The sequence below is a fragment of the Talpa occidentalis genome, unplaced genomic scaffold (genome assembly GCF_014898055.3).
Source record: "Talpa occidentalis isolate TD23 unplaced genomic scaffold, MPIMG_talOcc4v2.1 talOcc4.8, whole genome shotgun sequence".
Lineage (NCBI taxonomy): Eukaryota > Metazoa > Chordata > Mammalia > Eulipotyphla > Talpidae > Talpa > Talpa occidentalis.
Window position 1 is genome coordinate 64500595 of NW_023605194.1, and position 24076 is coordinate 64524670.

The following is a 24076-nucleotide window of genomic DNA, read 5'->3' on the forward strand; positions in this document are numbered from 1 at the left end:
CCACGGGCCTAGGAAGGAGGATTGTCTTTTGGACAGAGACAAATAGCAGCACCTGGAGAGACAGAAGGTCAAATAACTCACATCTCAGGGTTAGAAGTATATGTTCAGGCTGAGCCCACGTTTATTTCCCAAACTGAAAAAGAAATACAGTGATTAAAGGAGGCAAGGTCTGGGCATGCCATCCTCACCATGGCTTTCAGGCAGCTATGGGAGGTGAGCTGGGGGTAGGGATCTGGCTTGGGGAGCAGAGGTGCAACGGCTGTGAGCAAGCCACTCATGATTTCCAAACCTGCTTTCCATGGGGCTTTGGAAATAAGGGTGCTTTGTGAACTGCTAAGGACAGTGGCAGGGTGAGGCTTCATGGCTCACTGGATCATAGCCAGCACCCTAGACTGCAGTTTCTGCCTTATCATGGGGTCTGCTGGTAGAGCGTCCTTGGCTTTCAGGACGCCTCGTGGGCTTCCCTGAAGAGGTCTTCCCCCACTGCCACCTCCACACGCTGGCGCCATGCTGCCAGGTTGGGTCATTCTTTGAAGATTTGGTAGCCAGCACCCACGGGCTACAGGGAGAAAGGAGAGAAAGGGAGTGGATGGGTGAGGCTAAGGATGGCAACATCTTGTTTGGGGAGCCAGAGAGCTCTAAAAGAGGTTTTCACACATATGCACAGTGCCGTGGTTAAATAAGGGTGGCGTGAGAAGGACTTCAGCAACCACCCTGCCGCACCCTCCCACACACACCTAGCAGGTCCAACTTGTCCACAGAACTCACATGCATCAGCTCTGTGATGGCCACCAGATCAGCCAGAGAGACTTGGGGCCCTGCAAGAAAGGACTTGTTCTGGAGGAATTTGTCCTCAAGAAGCTGCAGGTTCACATCCAACTCTGCCAGTGTGGCTGCCAGCACCTCAGGAGTTACCTGCTCACCCAGGAAAGCAGGGAACATCACCTGGTGGGTGGGCAGGCAAAAAGGATGTTAGGAACCAGTACAGTCTTAGAGGCAACCCAACCCCTCCTTGGAACTGCTTTCCAGTTACTTGTACTTTTCTCCCATAGACCTGCGGGGCAATTCCCAAAGGACCCCTTTCCTAGAATATTCCTGGTTCCATGATCTCTGACTGAGCCTTGGGGCCATCTGGCAGAATGATTCAAAGATACATGAACAACTGGCTTCACACTCAGGGGGCAGGGAGCAGCTCAGGAACCTCTATAACCGCCATTCCGCTAACTATAAAACCAGAACCTCATATAGTATAATTAACTAGGAAGATGGGTTTTTAGCTTTTTTTTTTTTTTTTTTTAGAGGCATGTTTTATTTATTTATTTGTTTGTTTGTTTATACATGCACTGGGTACAGTCAGAAAGAAGCGCGGGAGGGTGAGAGAATTCACCAGAGCCAGAGCAGGGAGCAGAGCAGGCAGAAGGACCGAAGTACACTGCTGAGGGGAGCAGCGGGCGGCAGGAGAGGTCTGCACGCCATGTGGGACCCTCCTCCGGTGGCCGGGGAGCAGCCGGGGATCGAACCGGCACGGCAGAGGCCGCAGGCAGCTTTGCAACCCAGCGCTCAACCGCTGCGCCACCGGGGAAGCCCGAAGATGGGTTTTTAAGGTATCCACTCTATCATTTATAGCTGTGTAACCTAGAGGAAAGTACTCAAACTTGCCAAGCCTCAACTTCCTCATCCATAAAAAAGAAATAATAGTATATAATTCATCTTGTGAATAAGAAAGTGACGCCCAGAGATTACAGTCAATTCTTGGAGAATGCACAGTCAAGGAAAGACTAAGCCGAGCATAGAATAGATGTCTTCTGATCCAATGAGATATGAGGGACTAAGAAGAACCAGAAAGAGCGGTGTCCACTTTTCCAGGAGAAGGACATTTTAGGGGAAGACATTTACAGTCTTAGACTTGGCAGAGCTGTGAAGCAGGGAAGGGGGCATGATGCTCAGTGTAGGGTAGGTGAAAAAGCATCAGGCTTTTCTGCCCTCCCGCCATAGGATTGATGATGGATCTGCAGTCCTGAATGCATGCCTGATGGCGGGCACCTGGAGTAGGGTGTGGTCATATGTAGATGGGATTCACCTGGACTAAGACTAGGCTTATAAGGGCAGCATTACGGGGACTCCAGAAGAGCAGAGAGCAGAGAAGCAGAGAGAACCAGAGAAAGCCAGAGAGCCCAGATAGAATGAAGACTTGCTGGGGGGACCCGGAGGCTGGCCTGCCTGTTGTGTACCTGGTAAATCCCAATAAAAGCCTGCAAAAGCCACCTGAGGACTCTCTCTCCTCTTTCACCTGTCTGCTCAGATCATAGAAAACCTGCACTGTGCTCATTCCTGCCGCTACACTCAGTCTGGAGTTTTGTTTGGTAAAATTGCTTGGGGGAGACTGGGATACAGGAAAGGCAAAGAGGCCTAAGATGGTACTCAGACCCTGGCTTCCTGCTTCAGTTCTCCAAACCCAGCCCTGATCAAGGTGGTGGCCAAGAAGCCAGTGATGGGGTAATGACATTCCTTTAACTGTATAAAACAGTTGCTGACATTTAAAAATGGGGCATTTCATGTAAAGTTGATTTCTGGCTTCATTTTAACTTAGAGGGTGCTAGTCACACAAGGCCAGTATTTCAACCTGGTATCCCAGGTAGGAGAAACTGCTTCTTCAGGAGAGACACAATGGTGTCTTATTCTGCTGGACACCACCCAGCACACCTCCCTCATTTAGTCCTTCCTTCATTTATTATCTGCCTGACCCCTGCAAAAAAAAAAAAAAAAAAAAAACCTGCCTACATTTCCCTTCTGTTTCAATTTGATAGTTCCAGAATGCTCAGGGATTTAAAATGCTTTTGTTCCCTGTTAAATGTAAAAGATCACAATAAATAAATTCTGATTCATTCATATCATGAAATGCTGTAACATAATAAAAATGAATAAAGTAGATCTACCCATAACTATATAGAAAAATGTAAGCTCAGAATGGTGTGAGAGCTTTTATATGAGATTTTAAACACTCAAAGCAAAACCTTATTCTGCTTTTGGCTATACCTAAATACAGTAGTAATGTATGAAACTGTGAACTGGAAGACTTGGCACCAGATTGGGATGGAAGGGGGAGGTGCTTTCTCAGAAAATAGTGAGGGCAGCAAGGAAGTCTTTCCACTTTTGTTCTCTGTTTCTTTTTTACATGAAAAAAAATTATAGGAGAGAGATAATACAGTCCATGGCCCAGAATCAGTCTTCAAAACAGGAAATTCCATTTCCAAGTAGGATAGCAACAGTCATTTTTTAAAAAGTTGTTCTCATCATAACACTGAAAAGAAAACTATTTTCTTTATATTCATCAGAGTTTTGAAACTTAAAAAAAAAGTAAAGAAATATATAGATTGTTCTTTTTTACGTATATAAAAAACAGTAAAGAAATATATGTATATTTTATAGTTCCAAAACTCTTATATAGCCTGCACTGTCTGACATAGCCACTAGCCACAAGTGGCTACCCAGCTCTTAAAATGTGGCTGATCCTTGCTGAGATGACCTGCAATGTAAAATACCAGATTCTGAGGACTAACTACAAAAAGAATGCAAAGTATCCATTAATAATTTTGTATTAATTACATAATAAAATGACAATTAACAAATTTTATTATGGTAAAAAAGCACACAACATAAAATGTACCATCTTACCCATTTTTAAGTATACACTTCAGTGGATTAAGTACATTCACACTGTTGTGCAAACATCACCAACATCCATCTCTAGAACTCTTCATCTTGCAGAACTGAAACTATGTCCCTGCTAAGCATTAACGCTCAAACTGCCCCCTTTCCCCAGCTCCTGGCAACCACCATTCTACCTTCTGTCTTTATAAAGTTGACTACTCTGGGGACTTCATACAAGTGGAACCATACAGTATTTATCTATTGTGACTTGCTGGTTTCACTCAACATAATGTCCTTAAAATTCATACATGTTATCATGTGCATTCACTTGTTAGTCCTTTCTTTATGGCTGAATAAATTTCCATTTATTTATCCATTTATCAGTGGATGGATACTGGGGTTGCTTCCACCTTTTGGCTATTGTGAATAATGCTCTTATGAACACAAACAAATATTTCTTGGATGCCCTGCTTTCAATCATGTGAAGTACATATATCCAGAAGTGGAATTGCCGGAAATTTTAGTTTTAATTTTTCTTGAGGAAATATCACATTATTTTCTATAGCAGCTACACCCTTTTACATTCCTATCAACAGTACACAAAGGCTCCAATTTCTTCACACCCTTACCAATACTTGTTATTTTCTATTTTTTAAAAATATGTAATAGTCCTTCTCATAGGTGTGAAATGATGTATCTTTGTAGTTTTAATGTGTATTTCCCTAATGATTAGTGATGCTGAGCTTTCATATATACATTAACCAAAATGATAATGTTTTGGATATACTGGGTTAAGGAAAATATTGATATGTTCATTTCCCTTGTTTCTTTACATTTAAAAAAATTGGTCACTAGAAAATTTTAAACCACATATATGGCTCACTGTTTACTTCTATTGTGCAGCACTGGACTAAGTGAACTAAATTCCAAAGGAGAAAGAGCCCTTTCTAGGCAAGCCACTTTCATTTTAGGGTCTAAGCAGGCAAGGATGCAAGCTTGCCATAAATATAGGACTTTTCCGACTCACAGCAATGTAGGAGACTGAGGGCAATGCCAAAAAGCAGAAAACTCTCATAATTAAAGTTGTAGTTAGTGTCCACATCCAAATCCCTGCAGGAGAAAGAGAGGACCTTGATTCTACCCTCAAGATATCAGAAACCAGCGACAAACTGAAAGAAACTAAAGCCACACCCTGATTGTGGAAGAGTTGCCTGATGGAGGAAAATGCAAGCCCTTCTCGGGTTATTTATTATGGAATTCTACTCTTCTTTTATACATAATGTCTGGCACACAATAATAAATTACAAGACATGCAAAGAAAAAGGAAAATGTGACTCACAATCAAGAAGGTAAAAAATAACCAGTAGAAACTGACCTGCAGAAGACCAGGTATTAAAATTAGCTGACAGAGTTTTAAATAACTATTATAAGTACATTAAAGAATTTAGAGGAAAAGATGGACCAAACGAGTGAACAGGTGCTGAACTTTAGCAGAAACACAAACTCTAGAATAAAGAACCAAATGAAATTTCTAAAACTGCAATATATAAATCTCAAAGACTGTAATAGATGGGCTTAATTGCAATCTGGGCATAACAAAAGAAACCAGTCAGGTCAAACTGAAAAGGAAGAAAGCAGGGGTGCCTTGACCCTTTGGGGTGATGTCCTCACTGACCCTCCTTTGAGGCCTCACCTTATGCCATAGGGCCCGAAGGCAGTTTCTTAGCAGGGTATGATGCTGCCAAGCTAGATATTCATCCACATGAGCATGAGCTTGCAGGTCGCGAAGATACCAGTGTTCAGGAACCTTATATTTGTGGGTTAAGTAAAGCAGGATAGCCACACTGCAGGGAAGGAGAGGACCTGATGAGTGGTGGAAGATCACTGTGTCAGAGGCTTCAGAGTTCCTTCTTTAATCCTCCTGGCAGTGTGCCAACCTATTTGCCTCCTTTGCCAGACAAGAAAGCGCAACTTTGAACAGTGAAGGGACTTGCCCAAGGCACATAGCCTTTGATGGTAGAGCTGAAAGCATTGCTGAGGCTAACACCCAAGCTCATCCTATCACCTGGCAAAATTCCATAGCAAAGTGTCCTGCTAAGAGCTCAGAAACTGTCTCTAATCAATGATAACTCCCTGGAGGAGACAGTATCAAAGCAGAGCCATAAAGAAGCGTAATTCTTTTTTTTTTTTTTTTTTTTTGTTAAAGATCTATTTATTAATGTGTTGGAGACACCTAAGGCATAAAGTGCTGAGACAAGGAAAATACCAGGGTCGTGGCTGGAAGATTGGTCATGGCTAAAAGACTGGTCAGCACCTCGGCGGACTGGCCTGTGTACTGATCAGGATATTCTTTCTTGTGTCAGCAAAACTATGTCTGGGGGACAAACTAGATTAGAAAAGAAACAGAATAACCTGGTAACGCAGAATCTTGGCCGTGAATGTGTGCCTGGACAAGGCTAAATACTAAAAGAATGATTCATTGTCTAGTAACTAACAGGGGAGTGGGGCAGTTTGTATCAATAAAACGAGTTGCAGCGGGCACTTGGGACGCTTGAGCACTGAATGAGAGGCCTTGCGTGCCCTGGGTCCTGCTTCTCTTAAACTCTATTTTGTGTCTGTCATTTCTTTACTCCTCAGTTCATTTGGATTCCTCTCTCAACCCTGTTCACCAGAGCTGGACTCAGACATTTATGCATGCGAGTACTGGGGTACAGGCCAGAGGTGAGGGGAGTGAGAGGATTCAGCAGAGACAGAGCAGGGAACAGAACAGGCAGATTGACTGAAATACACTGCTGAGGGGAGCAGCGGGCAAGAAAGGAGAGGTCTGTTGCACCGTGTGGGTTAGCTCCCAGGCCGACCGGGGATGGAACTCATGCAGTGCTGCAGTGGCTGCTGATAGAAAGAAGCTTAATTCTTTCCAGTCTGGATGCACTGCATCATCTAGCATTGAGATTAACCTTAGGTGGCCTGATTGTTCAAAAATGTTTTCCCGTCGGCTCTCTAAAGCATCCTGTAAGAAACACGGAGGTGATGCAGGATCATGGAACAGCAGAACAGACAAGGGTTCTGTAGCTTTCCTTCTGGGTTATGAAGGTTGCCATGATATTAGGACAGGGATAGATCTGGAAGGCCACAGAGGATGTATGAATTTAGGGATATAGGAAGGCTTTCAGGAATCTAGGGAAGCTCAGCCAAAAGGGCTAAAACTCTCTGTACTTGCCACTGGCCTGTGTTTCTTATTGGAAATTCTGCATCCTTGCCCCAGGCTAACAACTCATTTGTCTGTGCAAATACTATTGGCTCCTTTTGCTCTGGCTAATTGTTCTAGCCACAGATCTAAGGCTGCAGATCCCTGGGAGTCACAGAACTCCCAAGGGGGAAAGAAGAGATGCAGAGACTGCCCAATGCTCCTGGCAGGTATCTGTGGGTGTTCAACACCTGATGGCACAAAGAGACAGCAGAGACAGCAGGACAGTAGAGACAGCAGGAAGGAATAATAGTGCTGGCTGAATGTCAGAGGAATTTACTGTGGCGGATCCATCTTGAGATTTCAGAGATAGTTATGAAGCAACAGGTTTCCTTGTGGGAGGGGTGACTTAGGTGACAAAAGGGACAGAACTGGGGAAAGATCTGACCTTCCCCATAGAGGTTTCTACTTCTTAGGAACTGTTGTGATATAAAAGGTTTTGTGGTGGCCCCATGGGCAAGGCAACAGGGAAGCTGAGGCCCAGAGTGGAGCCACTGGGTGTTGCCCAGGTACCCCTGTCCATCTCCACAAGTTTGGCCACAGGGTTCCTCCCTTTAGGGGGTGGGGGGTTGAAGCTGCCATACTGCGCATTCCTATTCTGGGGTACTCTCACCAACAACCACAGGACTGGTACAAAAGTAAAACAGATGCTTCCTTTTCCAACCATCCCTGTGAACTGGAACTGGCCAACATGGGCTCCAGTCCTGACTCTGTGGATGTTGGGCAAAGGGCCTTTCACCTCTTGAGGACTTCAATTGTCTATAAAATACAGTTAGGACAAGATAGTTCCAGAAACTCTGGTAGTAGCCATGGTGCCCCAGTTACCTCTCAGTCAAGGTGAAGTTCCCATCCTTCAAGGCAGGTACTTTCTTCAGGGGGTTCACCTGGGCAAAGGCATCGCTGAGGTGCTGGCCTGCAGAAAGTTCATCATGGTAGGTAGCAGGAAGAAGACAGACCTGCCTGGCCTGTACCTACGCTGTGCTGGGCCCAGCTCCCAATTTCATGGCTCTTTTGCAGCCCCCAGCCACTCCCCTGCATGGCAGAAGCTGGTGGGGGCCACTCTGAGAGGGAAAGCTGCTCTGCCAGCTGGTACAAAATAGACCTTGCAAGTCCCTTCCTTCCCCAGTTCACTTCTCTGCAAAAGGCCTAGATGCTCCATCCAGGAAGTGGCGTGCCCTTGCCTGAGGCTCCACATGCAGCCTACCACTGCCCCTACACCATCATCAGTATTGCAAGCTCACACTGGGGGTGCTCCAAGCTGCAGAGGCAGAGTGACTAGTCATCTATAGGGAGCTCTGCCCCTTTCCCTGGGACTCCAAGTTTGGGTCACCAATACAGGGAAGTGGACTTCTGTAGGTATCCATTTACTTGTGGGCAACTTCTACTGGCCCTTTCGTGTCCCCTTGTCATCCTGCCTTGAGTACTGGGGACAGAGCTAACCCTGCCTTTAGGTTTTGCTGGCTCTAGAAACTCTTGCTATCTTGTCCCACTCGCAACTCTTGAAAGGTGTTGTAAAGGCAGGACTGACATGGAGCAGGTTTTCTGATCCTATGCAGACCGGGTGAAGGAGGAGTCAGAGCGTCGAGGCAAGAATGGACACAGTGCAGGTTTTCTGATCTCATGCAGACCGGGTAAAGGAGGAGTCAGAGTCCTCAGTGGTTTTTGCAGGTCTTTTAATGGGGTTTACCCGATATACAGCAGGCAGGGGTGCTGGGGGGCCAGGAGGCTGGCAGGCCTCCCAGCCCCCAGCAAATCCTCACTCTATCTGGTCTCTCCGGTGATCTCTGCTTCTGCTTCTTTGCTTCTCTCTCAGCTTCTCTTCGGCTTCTGCTGCTGCCTTCTTGGCTTCTACTGGCATCCCCGTGACGCTGCCCTTAAAAGCCCCGTCTCAGCCCAGGTGAATCCCATCTACCTATGCCCACACCCTACTCCAGGTGCCCGCCATCAGGCATGCATTCAGGACCGCAAGGATCCATCGTCTATCCTGATGGCAGGAGGGCAGAAAAGCCTGACATTTTTCCTTACTCTACAGTGTCCCCAAGGATCCTAGCCTTTGTTTGAGCTCACACGAGTGGTTTCTGCTCCTGCAGATGCAATCAGAGAGACTTTTGAAGGGCACTTAAGTTTCACCACTACTTTGCTCAACAGCCTTCAGGAGCATCTCATTACCCCATGATCAGGTGGAGTACACTATCCCCTTAACCCACTAACCTCCCTTCAGATTGTCCTTCACCAGGAACACCCATCCCTCCTCTCCTGGTTAAACACACCTCCCACTGCACCCCTTGTTCCCATGGCCTCTCCCTTGCCCCGTACTCTGCAGAGTTAACCCCCGGGGAAGGACAACTCACAGGCCCCAGAGGAGGCTGGGAGCAGATTATGATTTAGGCAGAGAGACACACCAGTGCAAAGACACAAAGGCAAGCAAGCAAGCGAGGACTGACAGGGGAGGGGGTTATTTATGGACTTCAATCTCTACTTTTCTTTTACACATAATGTTATAGTGCTGTGCAGAAGGCTCAGTCTAGGAGAGTTGCCCTACCTGCCCACACAGCAATACATGGGTTCTACTGTTCCCTTATTCCACAGCTGCCAGGCCTTGATATGCCAGCTGTGTCCTTGGGCCTTGGGAGTTTCCAGAGAAACAAACCCTTCTGTGCAAGCAGGGTGCAAGACTCACCAAGCACTCAGTCCCACTCCTGCTCCCAGCATAACTCATTAGGTACCTGCCTCTGCAGGGAGAGAGGTAGAGGATGAGGTAAGTAAAGACAAGGTAGGAGGAGAAGGAAGAAAAAGGGACAGAGGGGAACCCCAGAGCAAAGTGGGCCAGTGCAGACAGCTGGACTGCAAAGTCAGAGCAGGGCCTGCTGTTGCAGAATTTCAGCAGTTGGGGGCCACAAAGGAGGAACTCCACCCTATCCCAGTCTCTAAAATGGTCCCCTTACTGCCTCTCCTCCCCCAAAAGTTCTTCCCCCACCCCCATGCATGGGTGCACCCTTTTGCCATCAGCAGGTCCCTCCACCAGGTCCCTCCTCCTTTCTTCATGTACCGTTTCCCGCCCCTTTATTGGGCCTCAGTGGAGCCTCTCCACCTACTCTGTGGGACCAGCAGAGTTTGGGGGTCCCGGATTCTCGGATTACCCTGATGGGTAATTAATTACATTTTCTGGCGATGGCCTTAAAAAGGGGGCGTCATGGGGAGGGATCCCTATATGATGTTTGGCCTCCCGGTTCCTACCCTATCTCACAAGTCCCCAAGCCCTGCGCTGGCCCACTTTGAAGCAGATCTACTGTGCGCAGCTCGAAAGGGATGCCGTTCTTCTTGGCGAAGATGTAGACGGCGCGGCAGGGCTGGGACAGCAGGTCCAGGTAGAGCGGGGACGGCGGGGACACACCCGCGACCCAAGGGACACAGCAAACCTGGGCGCAGGTTCGCGGTCCTTGACCAGGCGGCCACGCCCCCAGCGCCCCAGAGTGGCGGCTCAGGCGCGGGGCTTTCAGCCAACCGTGAACAGTTCCTGGGCGGATCTGAGGGGCTTAAAGACGCAGGGGGCCTCAGGGCTGAACTGGCTAGGGAAGACGTTGGAGTAGCCGCCCCTGCCCTCCACCCCACCCCCAGGGTCGCCCGGAGGGCCTCCAGTTCCAGTCATTTTGCGACCGACTCTTTTCACTTGGCACGTCTTCAAGTTTCATCCCGGTCGGCCTGCATCGGATTTTCTGCTCTCCCTCTACCTATGAGGAAATTGAGGCTAGGAATGATTGTGACTTAGGCTGACTCCAGAGTTCCTGCTCTTAGCCCACACGCCAGATGCCAGCACTGGCAAAACCTCAGGGCTCACGTTCATCCTTTTGTGGTGACTCACTTCATACCACTTGGCAGCAAGGAGTTTAACAGCCTTGGTCTGCCTGCTCCTGCCAGTCCACTCTCTCAGTCACATCCCCTGGGGCTGTTTCTTCCATTCTCTGGCCTTAGTTTTCTGTCTTCAAGATGATAGAAAGAGAATCATCTCACTTCTGGGAAAATATATAGGAAATGAAAACAGAATGTTGTAAAGATCCCATGTTCACTGCAGCATTGTTCACAACAGCTCAGGTACGGAAACAACCTAACTACCTCAACCAAGGAGTGGATAACAAAGTTGTGGTGTTTAATACAAAGGAAGTCCTGTCATTTGCAACACATAGATGCACCTTAAAGGCATTATGCTAATTGAGATGGAGCACAGAGAAAGACAAATATTGCATAGTACCACTTATTGGTGGAATCTAAAAAAGTCAAACTCATAGAAGCAGAGAGAATGGTGGTTACCAGGGACTGGGAGTCGGAGAAAAAGGGACATGTTGTTTAAGGGTACAAATTTGCAACTAGTAGATAAATAAGTTCTGAAGTCTAATGCACAACAATAATGTATTATAACTTCAAACTTGCTAATCTTAATTGTTCTCACCACAAAAAAGAAATGATAATTATATGATATGATGGAGGTGTTAGCTAATTCTACAGTGGTAATTGTACTGCAATATAAGTGCATCAAGCCAACACACATACCTTAAATTCACAAAATGCTGTATACTAATTATGTCTCAATTAAAAAAAATAATGGGGAGGCTAGACCCCTCCAGGGCCTTTGCAAGTTCTCATGTTGGACTCATCTTCTGAGTCTTAAACCTTAGCCTGTTCCTTACTATCCAGGTACCCCCAAGGCCTGCCACTTGGCTAGTCAAATGATATCAGTGTCATACGTCATTTTAAAAATTAAGTCCATAAAAAAGATTTCAGTATGAAAATAATGTAAGGCGCACTTCTGCAAAAAAGTGAAGGTCGATAATAATGATTTTTAACTAAAAAATAACTTTAAGGAAAGATGAAGTTTTATTTATTTATTTTATAATTAAATTAATTTACTTATTATCTTATATCATTGTTCACTTTTGGGCAATATTTGATTTCTTCCCTCAGGGGCAGTCCTCATAGTTCTCCCACTACCACAACACCCGTGATCCATCGTCATAGTCTCTTGTGCTCTTTCCTTCCCTGTTTTGACCCCTCTCCTTCTCCCGCCCCTGCCATATGTCTCAGATCTTTGGTCAGCTTGCAAGTTTTGTCTTTTTCCTGACTGTTCGGATTTCCTATATTCCACCTATAAGTGAAACCATCCGATATTTATCTTTTTCTTTCTGACTTATTTCACTTAGCATAATCCCTTCCAGTCCTACCCATATTGCCACAAATGGCATAAGTTTATCTTTTTTTGATTGCTGAGTAGTATTCCATTGTGTGTATACCACATCTTCATGATCCATTCAAAAGATGAAGTTTTCAGAGTGCTAGACATTCAGAGGAGGCAACATGTCTATGCCCACCCCGCTCTGACTCATTCAGCAGCCGCAGGGAGCTGGGCAGGATCCTGCTCTAAGAGTTGGCCTCAGCCTTAAAGGTTCAAAAATGAATTTAGTCCATATTCCAGGACTGTCCTTTCCTTAGGGCCTGACTCACATAACCCAACTCACAAGAGACTGATGGATTTATTAATTTATAAGGGAAAAAAGGTTTATTTAGACAACATGCTCCCAAAAAGAACTCTCCAAAGTGTAGTCTCCCAGAATGTCTGAGGGAGGGGGGAAAGCAGAGTCCAAAAAAGGAAGCCCGTTGACCTGCAAGGCAAGTGATGTGATGGAGGTGTTAGCTGGAGACCACTCTCAGCTCCTTGCCACATGGACCTCCTTCATCAAAACCAGCTAGAGCCAGTCAGCTAGCAAGAGGGAATCTTATGTAATAGTAGTATTAGAATAGTAGTAACAGAAGTGACATTCCATCACCTTTGCTGTACTCTATTGCTTAGAATTCTTCTATTGGGGCCTCCCCGGTGGCTCAGTGGTTGAGCGCTGGGTTGCGAACCTGCCCGCAGCCTCTGCAGCGCCGCGCCGGTTCGATCCCCGGCTGCTCCCCAGCCACTGGAGGAGGGTCCCATATGGCACGCAGACCTCTCCTGCCGCCCGCTGCTCCCCTCAGCAGTGTACTTCGGTCCTTCTGCCAGCTCTGCTCCCCGCTCTGGCTCTGGTGAATTCTCTCACCCTCCTGTGCTTCTGTCTGTACCCAGTGCTTGTATAAATAAATAAATAAATCTTTTAAAAAAAAATATGGCCAATAGAAGAAGAATTTTTTTTTTAAAGAGCCAGAGTTGGGAGCAGAACAAGCAGACTGGGATCGAACCGGTACTGCAGAGGTTACAGGCAGCTTCGCAACCCAGCGCTCAACCGCTGCACCACCAGGGAGGCCCCATATTGGCCATATTTAAGGGGAGGAAGTTATACAAAGATGTGAATATCACAAAGGGGAGGCCACTGGGTTCACTGCTACACCTTCCAAGGGCAGGAGGGCTTCATAGGCCTTCAACCCACACTTAGGAGGGCCCTAACTATTTTAAGGTTTTGCTGTTGCCATATGGAAACATTTCTGAACAAGGGACTCCTCATTTTATTTGTAGCCAGTCCTGCTCATGGGGCCCAGAGAGCTCATAAGGCTGGATAGGGCACTGCCTGCTCTGAGCAGTAATGGGGTCACCTAACGCAGAGCTGCTCTTCACTCCCTCTCCTAGAGAATTTCATGCTCTTGATGTTTAAACTCCTACCAACTTTGGCAAGAAACATGGGTGCACTCAAATTTCCTTAAGAAAATAACATTTATACCTTTTGAAGAGATTATGTGACCTAGTTTCTTGTTACTCACATTGTAGTCCTTAAAGGAACAGCAGCAGCCTTGACGGTGAACTAATTAGAAATTTAGAAATCTCAGGCACCTACCCCAATCTCAAACCCTAGATCCACTGAATCAGAATCTGCATTTTCACAACATCCCCAGGTGATTGAAAGTTGGAGGAGCACTGGCTGAACTACTCTGTCCCTAGCAGAAATGGCAAAGCATTTTCTTTGTCTTCCTCTTCTCTTCCAATGTCTCCTCTCTGTGTGTGTCTGCCCCTGAGTTGCCTATGACATTTCTTGTCAGGTGAGTTTTTATAGCCAAAATTGTGATTTCTCTCTGTTTTCACTTAGATTCTGGAAAAGAAAAGCCAATCTGAAAATTCTGATTGGCTTATCCCTGTGTCAATCTCCAGATGAATTGTTCTTGAGACAAGTAGCCAATCAGCTTGGCAAAGTAACATCACATGATATAAAACATGGCTGTTTCCTAAGTCTTAGCTGTGGCCAAGTCTGTTCTGAATATTTCATATAAATGGAATCACACAATTTATAGCCTTTCGTGACTGGCTTCTTTTATTTAGCATGATGTTTTCAAGGGTTGTCCAAGTTGTAAGCATATAAGAGTGCTCCATCTCTTTATGGCTAAATAATATTTCATTATGTGGATATACTACCCTTTGTTAATCCATTCATCAGCTGACAGATTTTTGGACTGTTTCCACTTTTTGGCTGTTATGTTTCTGTGAACATTCATGTATAAGTTTTATCTGGACATATTTTCTACTCTCTTCAAGATATGCCAAGGGGTCAAATGACTAGATAATGATAGCTACATTTCACTTTTTGAGGAACTGCTGTTTTCCAAAGTGACTGCACCATTTTGCATTCCCAACCATAATTTCTCCATATCTTTGCCAAGACTTGTCTTTCTTATAATAGTCATCTTAGTTTGTGTGAAGTGGTACATCAATGATTTGCAATGCTTTGATTACAGTAGCTTTGTACTGTTCTGAAATTTGGAAGTATGGGTTCTATAACTTTTTCTTTTACAAAATTCTTTCGGCCATTCTGTTTTCCTTGAATTTACAAATGAATTTTAAGGTCAACTTGGTGATTCCTACAAATAAGTGAACTAGAATTTTGATGGTGATTATGTTGAATTTGTAGATCAATTTGAAGATCAAGCAAGGTAAGAAGTGTCAAACTAACATTAACAGTGCAAAGTTAGTATCTTGAAGAGACAGCTGCACTCATGTGTGTGTTTGTGTGTGTGTAAGTTTATTCATATATATGTGTATATATGAGATACATATATAGCTATGTGTCTCTTAACAGTAGGGAAATGTTTTGAGAAATGTGTAATCAGGCAATTTCATTGTTGTATAATCTCAAAAAGTGTAATTACACAAACCTACATGGTAATTACACAAACCGAGGCTATGTGGCATAGCCTTCAGAGACCATCATCATGTATATGGTCCATCATTGACCAGAACATTGTTAAATCACACATGAATTAGCAATGAAATATTATCCAGTCTTAATAAAGACTGGGAAGTTTGTCATCTGCCACATGAATGAACCTGGAGGTTATTGTGCTAAGTCAAGTAAGTCAAACACAGATAGACAAATACTACATGATCTCACTATATGTGGAATCTAAACGTGTGGAATCCTTAGAAGCAGCAAGTAGAATGATGGTTACCAAAGTTTTAGATATGCAGAATGATAAATTATGGAGATCTAATGTACAGCCAAGTGAATGTAATTAACAATACTGTGATGTATACTTAAAATTTCATAACAGATTAAATATAAGTATTCTCAATAACAAAAAAAAATGATAACTGAGGTGATGGTTACTTGAATTGCAGTAAACGTTCACCATACACATACACACACACACACACAAAAAATGCATTTTTTGCTAATTTTTACTCAATAAGGATGGAGAAATAAACAAACCTGGTAATAGGGGGAAATCATAGTTAGCAGTTTAAATTTCCCATAAAGCTCCATGAGAGAGGATGCTCGGTCTAGTCTGTGCCTCTGGGGAGAATGAAATATCCTTTTTTTCCCAAAAGATTTATTTTATTTATTTATGCATACAAGAACTGGGGTGTAGGACAGAGGTGTGGGTAGTGAGCGGATTCACCAGAGACAGAGTGGGGAGCAGAACAGGGGGGATATTTACTGAAACACACTGCTAAGGGGACCGGCAGGTTGAGACAGGAGAGGTCTGCTGTGCCATGTGGGTTAGTTCCCTGGCTGGGGATATAACTCATGCTGCAGTGGCTACCAATAGTTTCATAGTGCTGAGACTTAACCCCTTGCACCACCAGGGAGGCCACCATTCTTCTGTTCTTTTTTTTTTTCAGGTGCTCAAATACATCTCAGTTTTAATTAGAGCCCCCCCCACATACACACATTTATTTGCTACTGAAAATTGAAATAGTACATAAAATTTCTATTACAATTCAAAATTTTGAAAATCAGAAAATCTGCTTAAAGCACCCTGCCCTAATTATACACTAGCCAAACCACCCAATGTCTTCTTTACATAAGATATTTTGATTCAGATTCCCATATTGGATTTCATCTTACTGACTTCAGGCTTCTAAAACACATTGGCAGTACTTGAAACCTATTAGTGTTTTTTTGAGTTCAGTCAAATCAAACTAAAGTATGTTGAATTCATTCAGGTGCATGCTACATAGATTCCTTGTAAGTTACCAGTATCAGGTTAGAAAAGAAAGACATCACAGAATGTATAGATTATCAAAATATTGGTATATAATCTCTTGTAGTATAGAGTTGCTTGCCCAAACTGCTACATAGTGATCCTAAAGTTACTATCAAGAAAAAACAGTATAAGAATAAGGCTTACAGTTAAATTCATTCCATGCATGATCATTCTCCATTTCTACAGTCTCTTCAGGAAAATATCTATTACACAGTCAATAATGACAGCTATATTGAAATCTTTTTATTCTTGTTTCAATCTAAATTTCCTTCCACTGTATTTCTTCTCAAAGCAGGAGAAATACCTGAAGCAATGGTATTTAATTTTTACTATCTTTTCCATCAATTCTTTGCTATAGTTATCAATGTCATTACTCCACAGGTCCTATGTGTGTCATTACTCCACAGAATATGTGTGCCATCACCAGTACTCTGTAAATTCTTTTTTCTCTTCTGATGTTGGGATGGGAGAGGGGTGTCAAGGTGTCTTGTAGAGGGGAAGAGTGTTTGGTACTAGAGTTGAGAGCCAAGTTACTTAGATACTTTATTGATCCTCCTTAGGTTAAGAACTGAATCTTCCTAGGAATTTTCTTCAGTGATCATCTAAGAAGACTGACTCTGGGGTCAGGGTTAGTTTAAGCTTCTTGATAAGTCCTTTGGAAGTCTAATCACAACTTAAATCTCCTATCTTGGGCTTGGGAGGAAGATGAATCTCAAGACCCTCAAAATGCTATAAAGTAGTTTGGAAAAAAGCTAGTTTTCTTCAATTTAATGTATGCATTTACAGCTCTAAGTTTCCCTCTTAGCACTGCTTCCGCAGAAGCTGATAAGGTTTAGTATGTTGTATTTTCATTTTCATTCAAGGTACTTTCTATTTTCCCTTGTGATTTATTCTTTGACTAATTTTCAGATATTTGTGAATTTTTTAAGTTTCCTTATATTGTTGATTTCTAATTTTATTTCATTGTGCTTAGAAAACATACACAGTATGATTTCAAATTATTTAAATTGATTGAGATTTATTTTGTAGTCTAACATATGGTTTGTTCTGGAGAATATTCCAATGTTCCTTGAGAAGAATGTTTATTCTAGTGTTGTTGGATGGAATGTTCTGTATGAATCTGGTAGGTCCAGTTGATTCATCGTGTTACTCAAGTGCTCTATTTCCTTGAAGATCTTCTATCTCATTATTCTATCCATTATTGAAAGTGGGCTTTTGAAGTCATCAAGTATCATTAAAATTAGCAATTTAATCATATGTCAGTGTTAATTTTTAAAAATTATTCCTTTATTGCAAGATTGTTATTTATTTTATTTATTTTGCATAGAAGAATGGGATGTAGACCAGAGGTGCAGGGGGTGGGGGTGAGAGGAATCACCAAAGACAGAGCAGGGAGCAGAACAGGTGGATCTACTGCAATACACTGTTGAGGGGATCAGCGGGCGAGACAGGAGAGGTCTGCTGTGCCATATGGGTCAGCACCTTGACTGGGGATCAAACTCTTACTGCAATGGCTGGTGATAGCTTGATAGCACTGTGTCTTTAATGCCTGTGCCACCAGGGAGGGCCCCCCAATGTTAATTTTTTAAATTCTTTTGGGAAGTTGGCAGGACCTACAATCACCACCCTCTCCCTTTCCCACACTAGAACCCCTCCTACATCAGACCTTATGCTCACACCTAGCTCAGCAGGCATGGTGGTTCTTTATTAGGCAAATAAGGTTCTTTATTAGGTTCTTTATTATTCCAGTTCTTTATTAGGCAAATAAGTGGTGTTGCTTCAGCATCTTCCCTAAGGTAGGAGACCCAAAGAGCTAATCAACGAGGGCCTACAGGACGGGCTGTTTCTACTTGAACGTCTGCAGCAACTCACAGATCCTGTCTTTGACTGTTGGATCCAATGTTGAACAGTCCCAGTCTACTAAATTCATCAATCTGTCATGGGCCTCCCAGAAAAGGGCAGAGCCAATGGCCAGCTCCACTCTCATGCGCCATTCAGCCAGCTTGGGACTGTTGAGGAAGACATTATGGTTGCTCCCTATGGGCTGTGGAAAAACAAAGAGGGAGTGATTAGCCTGGAACCAGCCTCAGCTGGGTCTCTTCCTAAAGCTTCAAGGGCTCTTTCCATCTGCTTTCACAAAGAGTTATTTTGCTGACCCCCAAGACCTGGACATGAGATCAAGGGAATATAATAGATATGGGGTGGGGATGGAAGATCCAGAAGTACCCAGGACTCTTCATCACTAGTGTTGCTCAGTGCTCCCAAATACCTCTCTGAGATGACCCCTGGCCCAGATGGTTTCCACTATTCCAACCCGAAACCTCCCATGGGTCCTGCTTTCTTTTAGGGTAACCCCTATCCTCAAATGAGAGTTGTGTTTACACACACACACACACACACACACACACACACACACACATTAAACCTCCCTCTGTTTTCAGATACAGGGCTGAAAGGGGATACCCAGCATGCCACCTAAGAAACAGCAACAAGGATGTTCAAGAGGTCCAAAAGGGGGTGGGGTGGGTGAAATGTAAGGGGTGAGGGAAGGAAAACATGAAACATAGGGTGCTGAAAAACCAGAACAGCTTTTTCTGGTGCTGGTCTACACTGCATACTGACCAGGGACAAAAGTGGACAGTTTGCATATTGGCCAGAAATTATGCTGGCCTCTTAGACACTGGCCAGAGTCTAAACTGGCTATTCTGCACACAAGCTGGATCGGAACTGACCATCCGCCCCCTGCATGTGGAAGTCACATAATTGCCCCACACCCAAATATGCTCAAAAGCACGTGGATGCCCCTCAGACCCAGAGCCTGGGGACCTGCACTGCAGTTATCCATCTAGGACTCTTGAGAGAGGAATTTGAGCAGGAAGGACACTTGGGAAGCATCTGGACATTTCCTGAAGAGTCCAATGGGAGGTGGAGGCATCAGGATCCTGGCTAACAGACCAAGAAATGCTAGATTCTTCTCCCTCTCTCAGGCTTTCCCTCAGTGCCTCTGCATATGGAGGAATCTTAGTAAAGGGTGAACAATCACCATTTCCCCCTGTTCAAAATCATCTGTGATTCCTGTCACTCCCAGATCAAGTCCAAGCACCCAGACATGGCTCCCACACCTCCTCATTCGTCAGCCTATCTTTAAGCTATGTCCCATCACAGAGGAGTCCCACCTCTGCCCAGACTCTGTCCCCCACCTCACCCCACCCCACCCACTCCGCACCTGCATCATCTCCACAAGGGCCACCAGGTCAGCCAGTGAGATGTGGTCCCCAGTAATGAACAGCCTGTCCTGCAGAAATTTCTCCTCAAATTGCTGCAGGCTATTGTTTGCCTCTGCTAGCGTCTGCTCTACCTTCTCAGCTGGAACCTCTTCACCTGTGATCATTGGGATCAAAAGCTGACAAGGATAGAGAAGAAGGAAGAAAGTCATACCCCAGTCCCATCTGACCCTCCAGCCTCAGTACCCTTGTCTGCTAAGGAGGTGTAAGACACTACCAAGGATGTTCTGGTTGTAGAATTTGCCTCGGACAAATTGTTCAGACGGATTTTGAGATTTCAGCAGAAAAGAATTCTATTAATCATTAGTGATGTCTGTCACAGACATTGGATAAGGAGTAAAAGCTGTATGAGTTGATTATTTGTCAATTTCAAATTTGGTGGTATCTCAAGGCCCTTCAATTATTTTCTAGTTCAGAAAAAATTTACTGACTCTTATCCTGACTTGATAAATATCAGGCCCTCCTGGAGGCCCTTCCTTTTTGCCATTATGAGGTTCATCCATACCCAATGGTTCATTCCATACTTCCAACAGTTCTGTAAGGCAGGCAGAAAGAGGAGCCAAGAAAATGAGGTGCAGGAAAAAAGGGACACTTACTTGAGCTAACCAGTGGACAGCTGCAATTATAGCCCCCACTCACCTTAATCCAGAGTAACTTGCTCATGGGCAGCTGAATGGCTGTGTGCTGCCAGGCCATGAACTCATCTACACGGGCACGCATATGCAGGTCTGGTGGGTACCAGTGCGAGGGTGCACTATACTTGCGGCACAGGTAACAGAGGATGGCCACACTGCAGAAAGGCAGATGAGGAGCTGTGTTCTTGCAATCCCCAATGCTGCTACCCAGACCATCCCCGTGTGGCCTGGACTCAGAATGTGGCTTCCAGACACAGGCAGTCTCTGGACACTGACATTCTCTTGGGGGAAGTATGAATCCAAAGGGCCCTGGGAAAGGCAATCAGTTTGTCAGCCAATGAGAGTTGGGAGCAGGACCTATAGGATGGTGGAAGTTGGCAATCCCATTAGGAAAGGCAGTCCAGATGTGGGAACAACATGAATAGACATATGAGTGTTAAAGAATGTGCAGTAAATTTGGAGAAAGGAAAGTAAGTGCGTTTGTTGGAAGAAGGGCTGGGGTCAGCCAGGGAGTGGTGAGAGGCAGTCAGAAACATTACAGAGATCGCAGATCAGGTGGGGAGTCTCTCAGAGATGCAGGGAGAATACAGACTTAATCCTCATGGTAATGGGTTAAGTAAGCAGGGGGATGAGAAGATCCACCTTGAATTTTAGAAAGATCCCTCTTATGGTGGATGGAAGATGAACCAGGGGGGCAGAAGCAACAATAAATAGGGAGATAAGGGCAGCAGCTGCTGTGATGCCCAAACATAGGGTGTTAGGGTTTGGGAAGGTCAATGTGAAGAGGGAGAAGACCATTCAAGGAACACTTTAGTGTCTCACAATCTAGCAGAGAGGCCTATAACAGATCCTTTCCAACTCCTTCAAAGGGAGCATTGCGCGACTGACCCCTCGATTTTGACTTAAGCTCCCAGAACTGGGTGACAATATGTATTTTCCAACAGTGAGCGGTTCTATGTTACATCAGCTCTAAGAAAGTAATTCAGGCCTTCAGAAAATATATTCTCAAGTTAATTAGAGCTCCTTTGAGGCAATCTGAGAAACAACCCTGGATCTGATCAACCTCTAGATACAATTTCAAATTTATAGGAAATGAAGAGACAGAAAATCAAGTTACACAAGACCAGAGAATGCAATCAAAGAAATGCAAACTGTGGGAAATTCCTTAAGACAAAGGATCCAGTTTCTTGGACCATGACAAAGGTAAAGGTGTAGGGAGTGGGTTCTAGATTAAGAGACTTAAGAAACAGATCAATCAACCATAATACTATAAGCTTGTTTGAAATTTGATTCAAATGCACACATTGCAAAGAAAGCATTTATGAGCTCCTCAATTCATAAATATGAATATGAACGCATTTTGAATATGAATTAGACAGTTGATGAACTCTAGAAATAATTTTATTAGGTGTTCTTGTGATATTGTGATGATGCCTTTCTTGTTTGTTTTTAAAAGGGCTCTTATCACTTAGAAACACATTCTAAACATTTATGGATGAAATGGAGTGTCTGGGAAACAAGAGTGGGGTATAGCTGTTATATAGCAGGTCCCTCCCAAGTGGACAGCTATTGGAGCCAGGTGATATGTGTGTGTGGGTTCTTTATACTCCTCATTAGTTAGTGTTCATTCTACTTTTGTGTGTGTGTGTGATATTATGATTTACAAGAAATATATAATTTGGTTATTTGGGTGATCAAAATATATCTCTCATAGGGATTTGATCTTCATCCACAGGTTTTGACTCACAACTCCCAAGAGCCTTGGAATTTCCTAAGTGTTGAGAGTTTTAAAGGCATGTTATGGCAATGAAGGTAATTTTTTTGGAAAACACCTGAGGATGGTGGGGAGAGGAGCTAGAGATTGAACACAATTGCCAATGGCCAATGATCTCATCAGCCATGCCTATGTAACAAACCTCCCTAAAAGCCCAAGAGAGAGGGGTTTGGAGAGCTTCTGGGTTGGTGAATAGGTGAGTGTGGCATGCTAGGAGAAAGCATGAAGCTCTGCACCTTTTCCTCATACTTTAACCCTACACATCTCCTGAATTACTTCATTTGTAAGAAATCAGTGGTCTAGTGAGGAATGGGTGTCCTGAGTTCTATGAGCTATTTTAGCAAAGTAAATTGAACCTGAAGAGGGAGTACTGAGAATCTCTTCAGTTGGTCAGAATCACAGGTAACAGCCTGGACTTTGGCTGGTGTCTAAAATAGGGGGAGGTCTTGTTCTGTGGGTAGTGTCAGAACTTAACTGAATTCTTGGGCATGTAGCTGGCATCTGAGAATTGCTTATTGGTGTGGGAAGCCCACAAATATACTAAACGATGTGAAATTCTCCATAGTTAAAAAAATAAATGCTGGCATATCAACTCCAAGAATCTGGAGGTCCTTAATCTCCCAGGAGGAGCAGAGGCAGATGTCAGGAGGGCCCTGAGGAGGATAACTTACCTTTCAGATAAGATAAATTTTCCATCTTTCATGCTGGGCACCTTTCTCAAGGGATTGATCTCAATGTATTCCTTGCTGTGGTGGTGACCTGAGTGGGGCAGGGAAAGTTTGACATTGATGGGACCCCAGAAAAGAGAGAAGCAGGTTTCCCAAAGACAGAAATGTCTTCTTCTCCATTTTCTCATGAAGGGGAAACTGAGGCCCAGAGGAACACCATGGCTCACCCCAGTCAGAGTACAAGTCAGTGGCAGAAGAGGGACCCAGATTAGGACTCCTGCTCCCACCCCAGGTTCAGTAACCAGAACAATCCTTTGGTTCACAGAAGATGGACTGGTCTAGCCTCCACCCTTCAATTCAACTGGTGAATTCACAAGTCACAAGCTGTGAATCAACAGAAATCCTGGGGACCTGCCTCCCACTGCCTCACTAGGTCTCCCCCTCTAAGGCGAGCAGGGTAGCCGGCAGCCCCAGGATCAGCACACAGTTGAAATCCAAAAAGGTCCAATCATTTGGTATGATCTGAAAAGGAAACTCAGTGTGGGGGGCAGGAATTTTAACTTTTCCTTGACCAGCAGTCTCTAGCTGGAAACATTTCCAGGAGCTCTACTCATACCCCACTGATTTCCACATCTCCTGCATCTCCTACTCTATGTTCTAGAGGCTTCTGCCTCTGTGAGAGCTTTTAGAGTCTCCTTCATGCTTGGGGCAGTGGAGATGGGTGCCCCGAACCTTACCCTGGGTCGGTCAGTCAGAGGAAGTATGAGCGTGGGGGAGAATGGGTGTGGACCAAAGCAGCATCTCCGCTCTCTGATGTGAAATGGCCTATTTTTTCTGTGATCTTTGCCAACCTAATCAGTAGGTGTTGCAGTTAACAAGATGCTAGGCACCTGCAAGAAGGCAAGGTGCTGAGTAGGTGCCTGGGGACGCCCTCCACAGTTCTTCCTTCCTCTTTACCCTCTAGAGCTCTTCCTCAAAGGAGGGCAGAATTAGTGGGGACTGGGGCAGGATTCACTTGGAAACTTTTTCTTCCCCTGTGAACCTTGGAAGCAGGGTCTCCTCAGTCTTTGTCCACTTCTCAAGAATGCCCTGCCTCCCCCCAGGGCCTGGACAGCCTAGGCAGCAGTGGGTGTCAACCTTTCAGCAGATCCACAAATTGGAAATCAAAGGGGATGCTGTTCTTCCTGGCAAAGATGTAAACGGCACGACAGGACGCGGATAGCAGGTCCATGTAGAGTTCCAGAACCATGCTGACGCATGTCAGGCCTCCTAGCCTCAGCCAGTAGGCCACGAATCTGAGCCAATCTCCAGCCTGAGCCCTAGGCCGGGCGTCTCCAGGACTTTCCTAACCAGGCCTGGGGCCCCACATTCTG

The 24076-nt window shown here is 44.6% G+C and overlaps 1 protein-coding gene and 1 pseudogene across 1 annotated transcript; both read right to left on the minus strand.

Annotated features, from left to right (window-relative positions):
- Positions 1–76: 76 nt before the first annotated feature.
- Positions 77–5565, minus strand: LOC119234341 (glutathione S-transferase theta-1-like; annotated as a pseudogene).
- Positions 5566–18033: 12468 nt separating this feature from the next.
- LOC119234107 (glutathione S-transferase theta-4) lies at positions 18034–24074 on the minus strand. The gene is made up of 5 exons (XM_037496870.1): positions 23841–24074; positions 22707–22794; positions 20266–20416; positions 19569–19745; positions 18034–18386 (listed from the first exon to the last, which is right to left on the minus strand). The coding sequence occupies exons 1-5, from the start codon at positions 23950–23952 to the stop codon at positions 18189–18191; spliced, it is 726 nt and encodes a 241-aa protein (XP_037352767.1). The 5' UTR covers positions 23953–24074; the 3' UTR covers positions 18034–18188.
- Between the last annotated feature and the right edge of the window lie 2 nt (positions 24075–24076).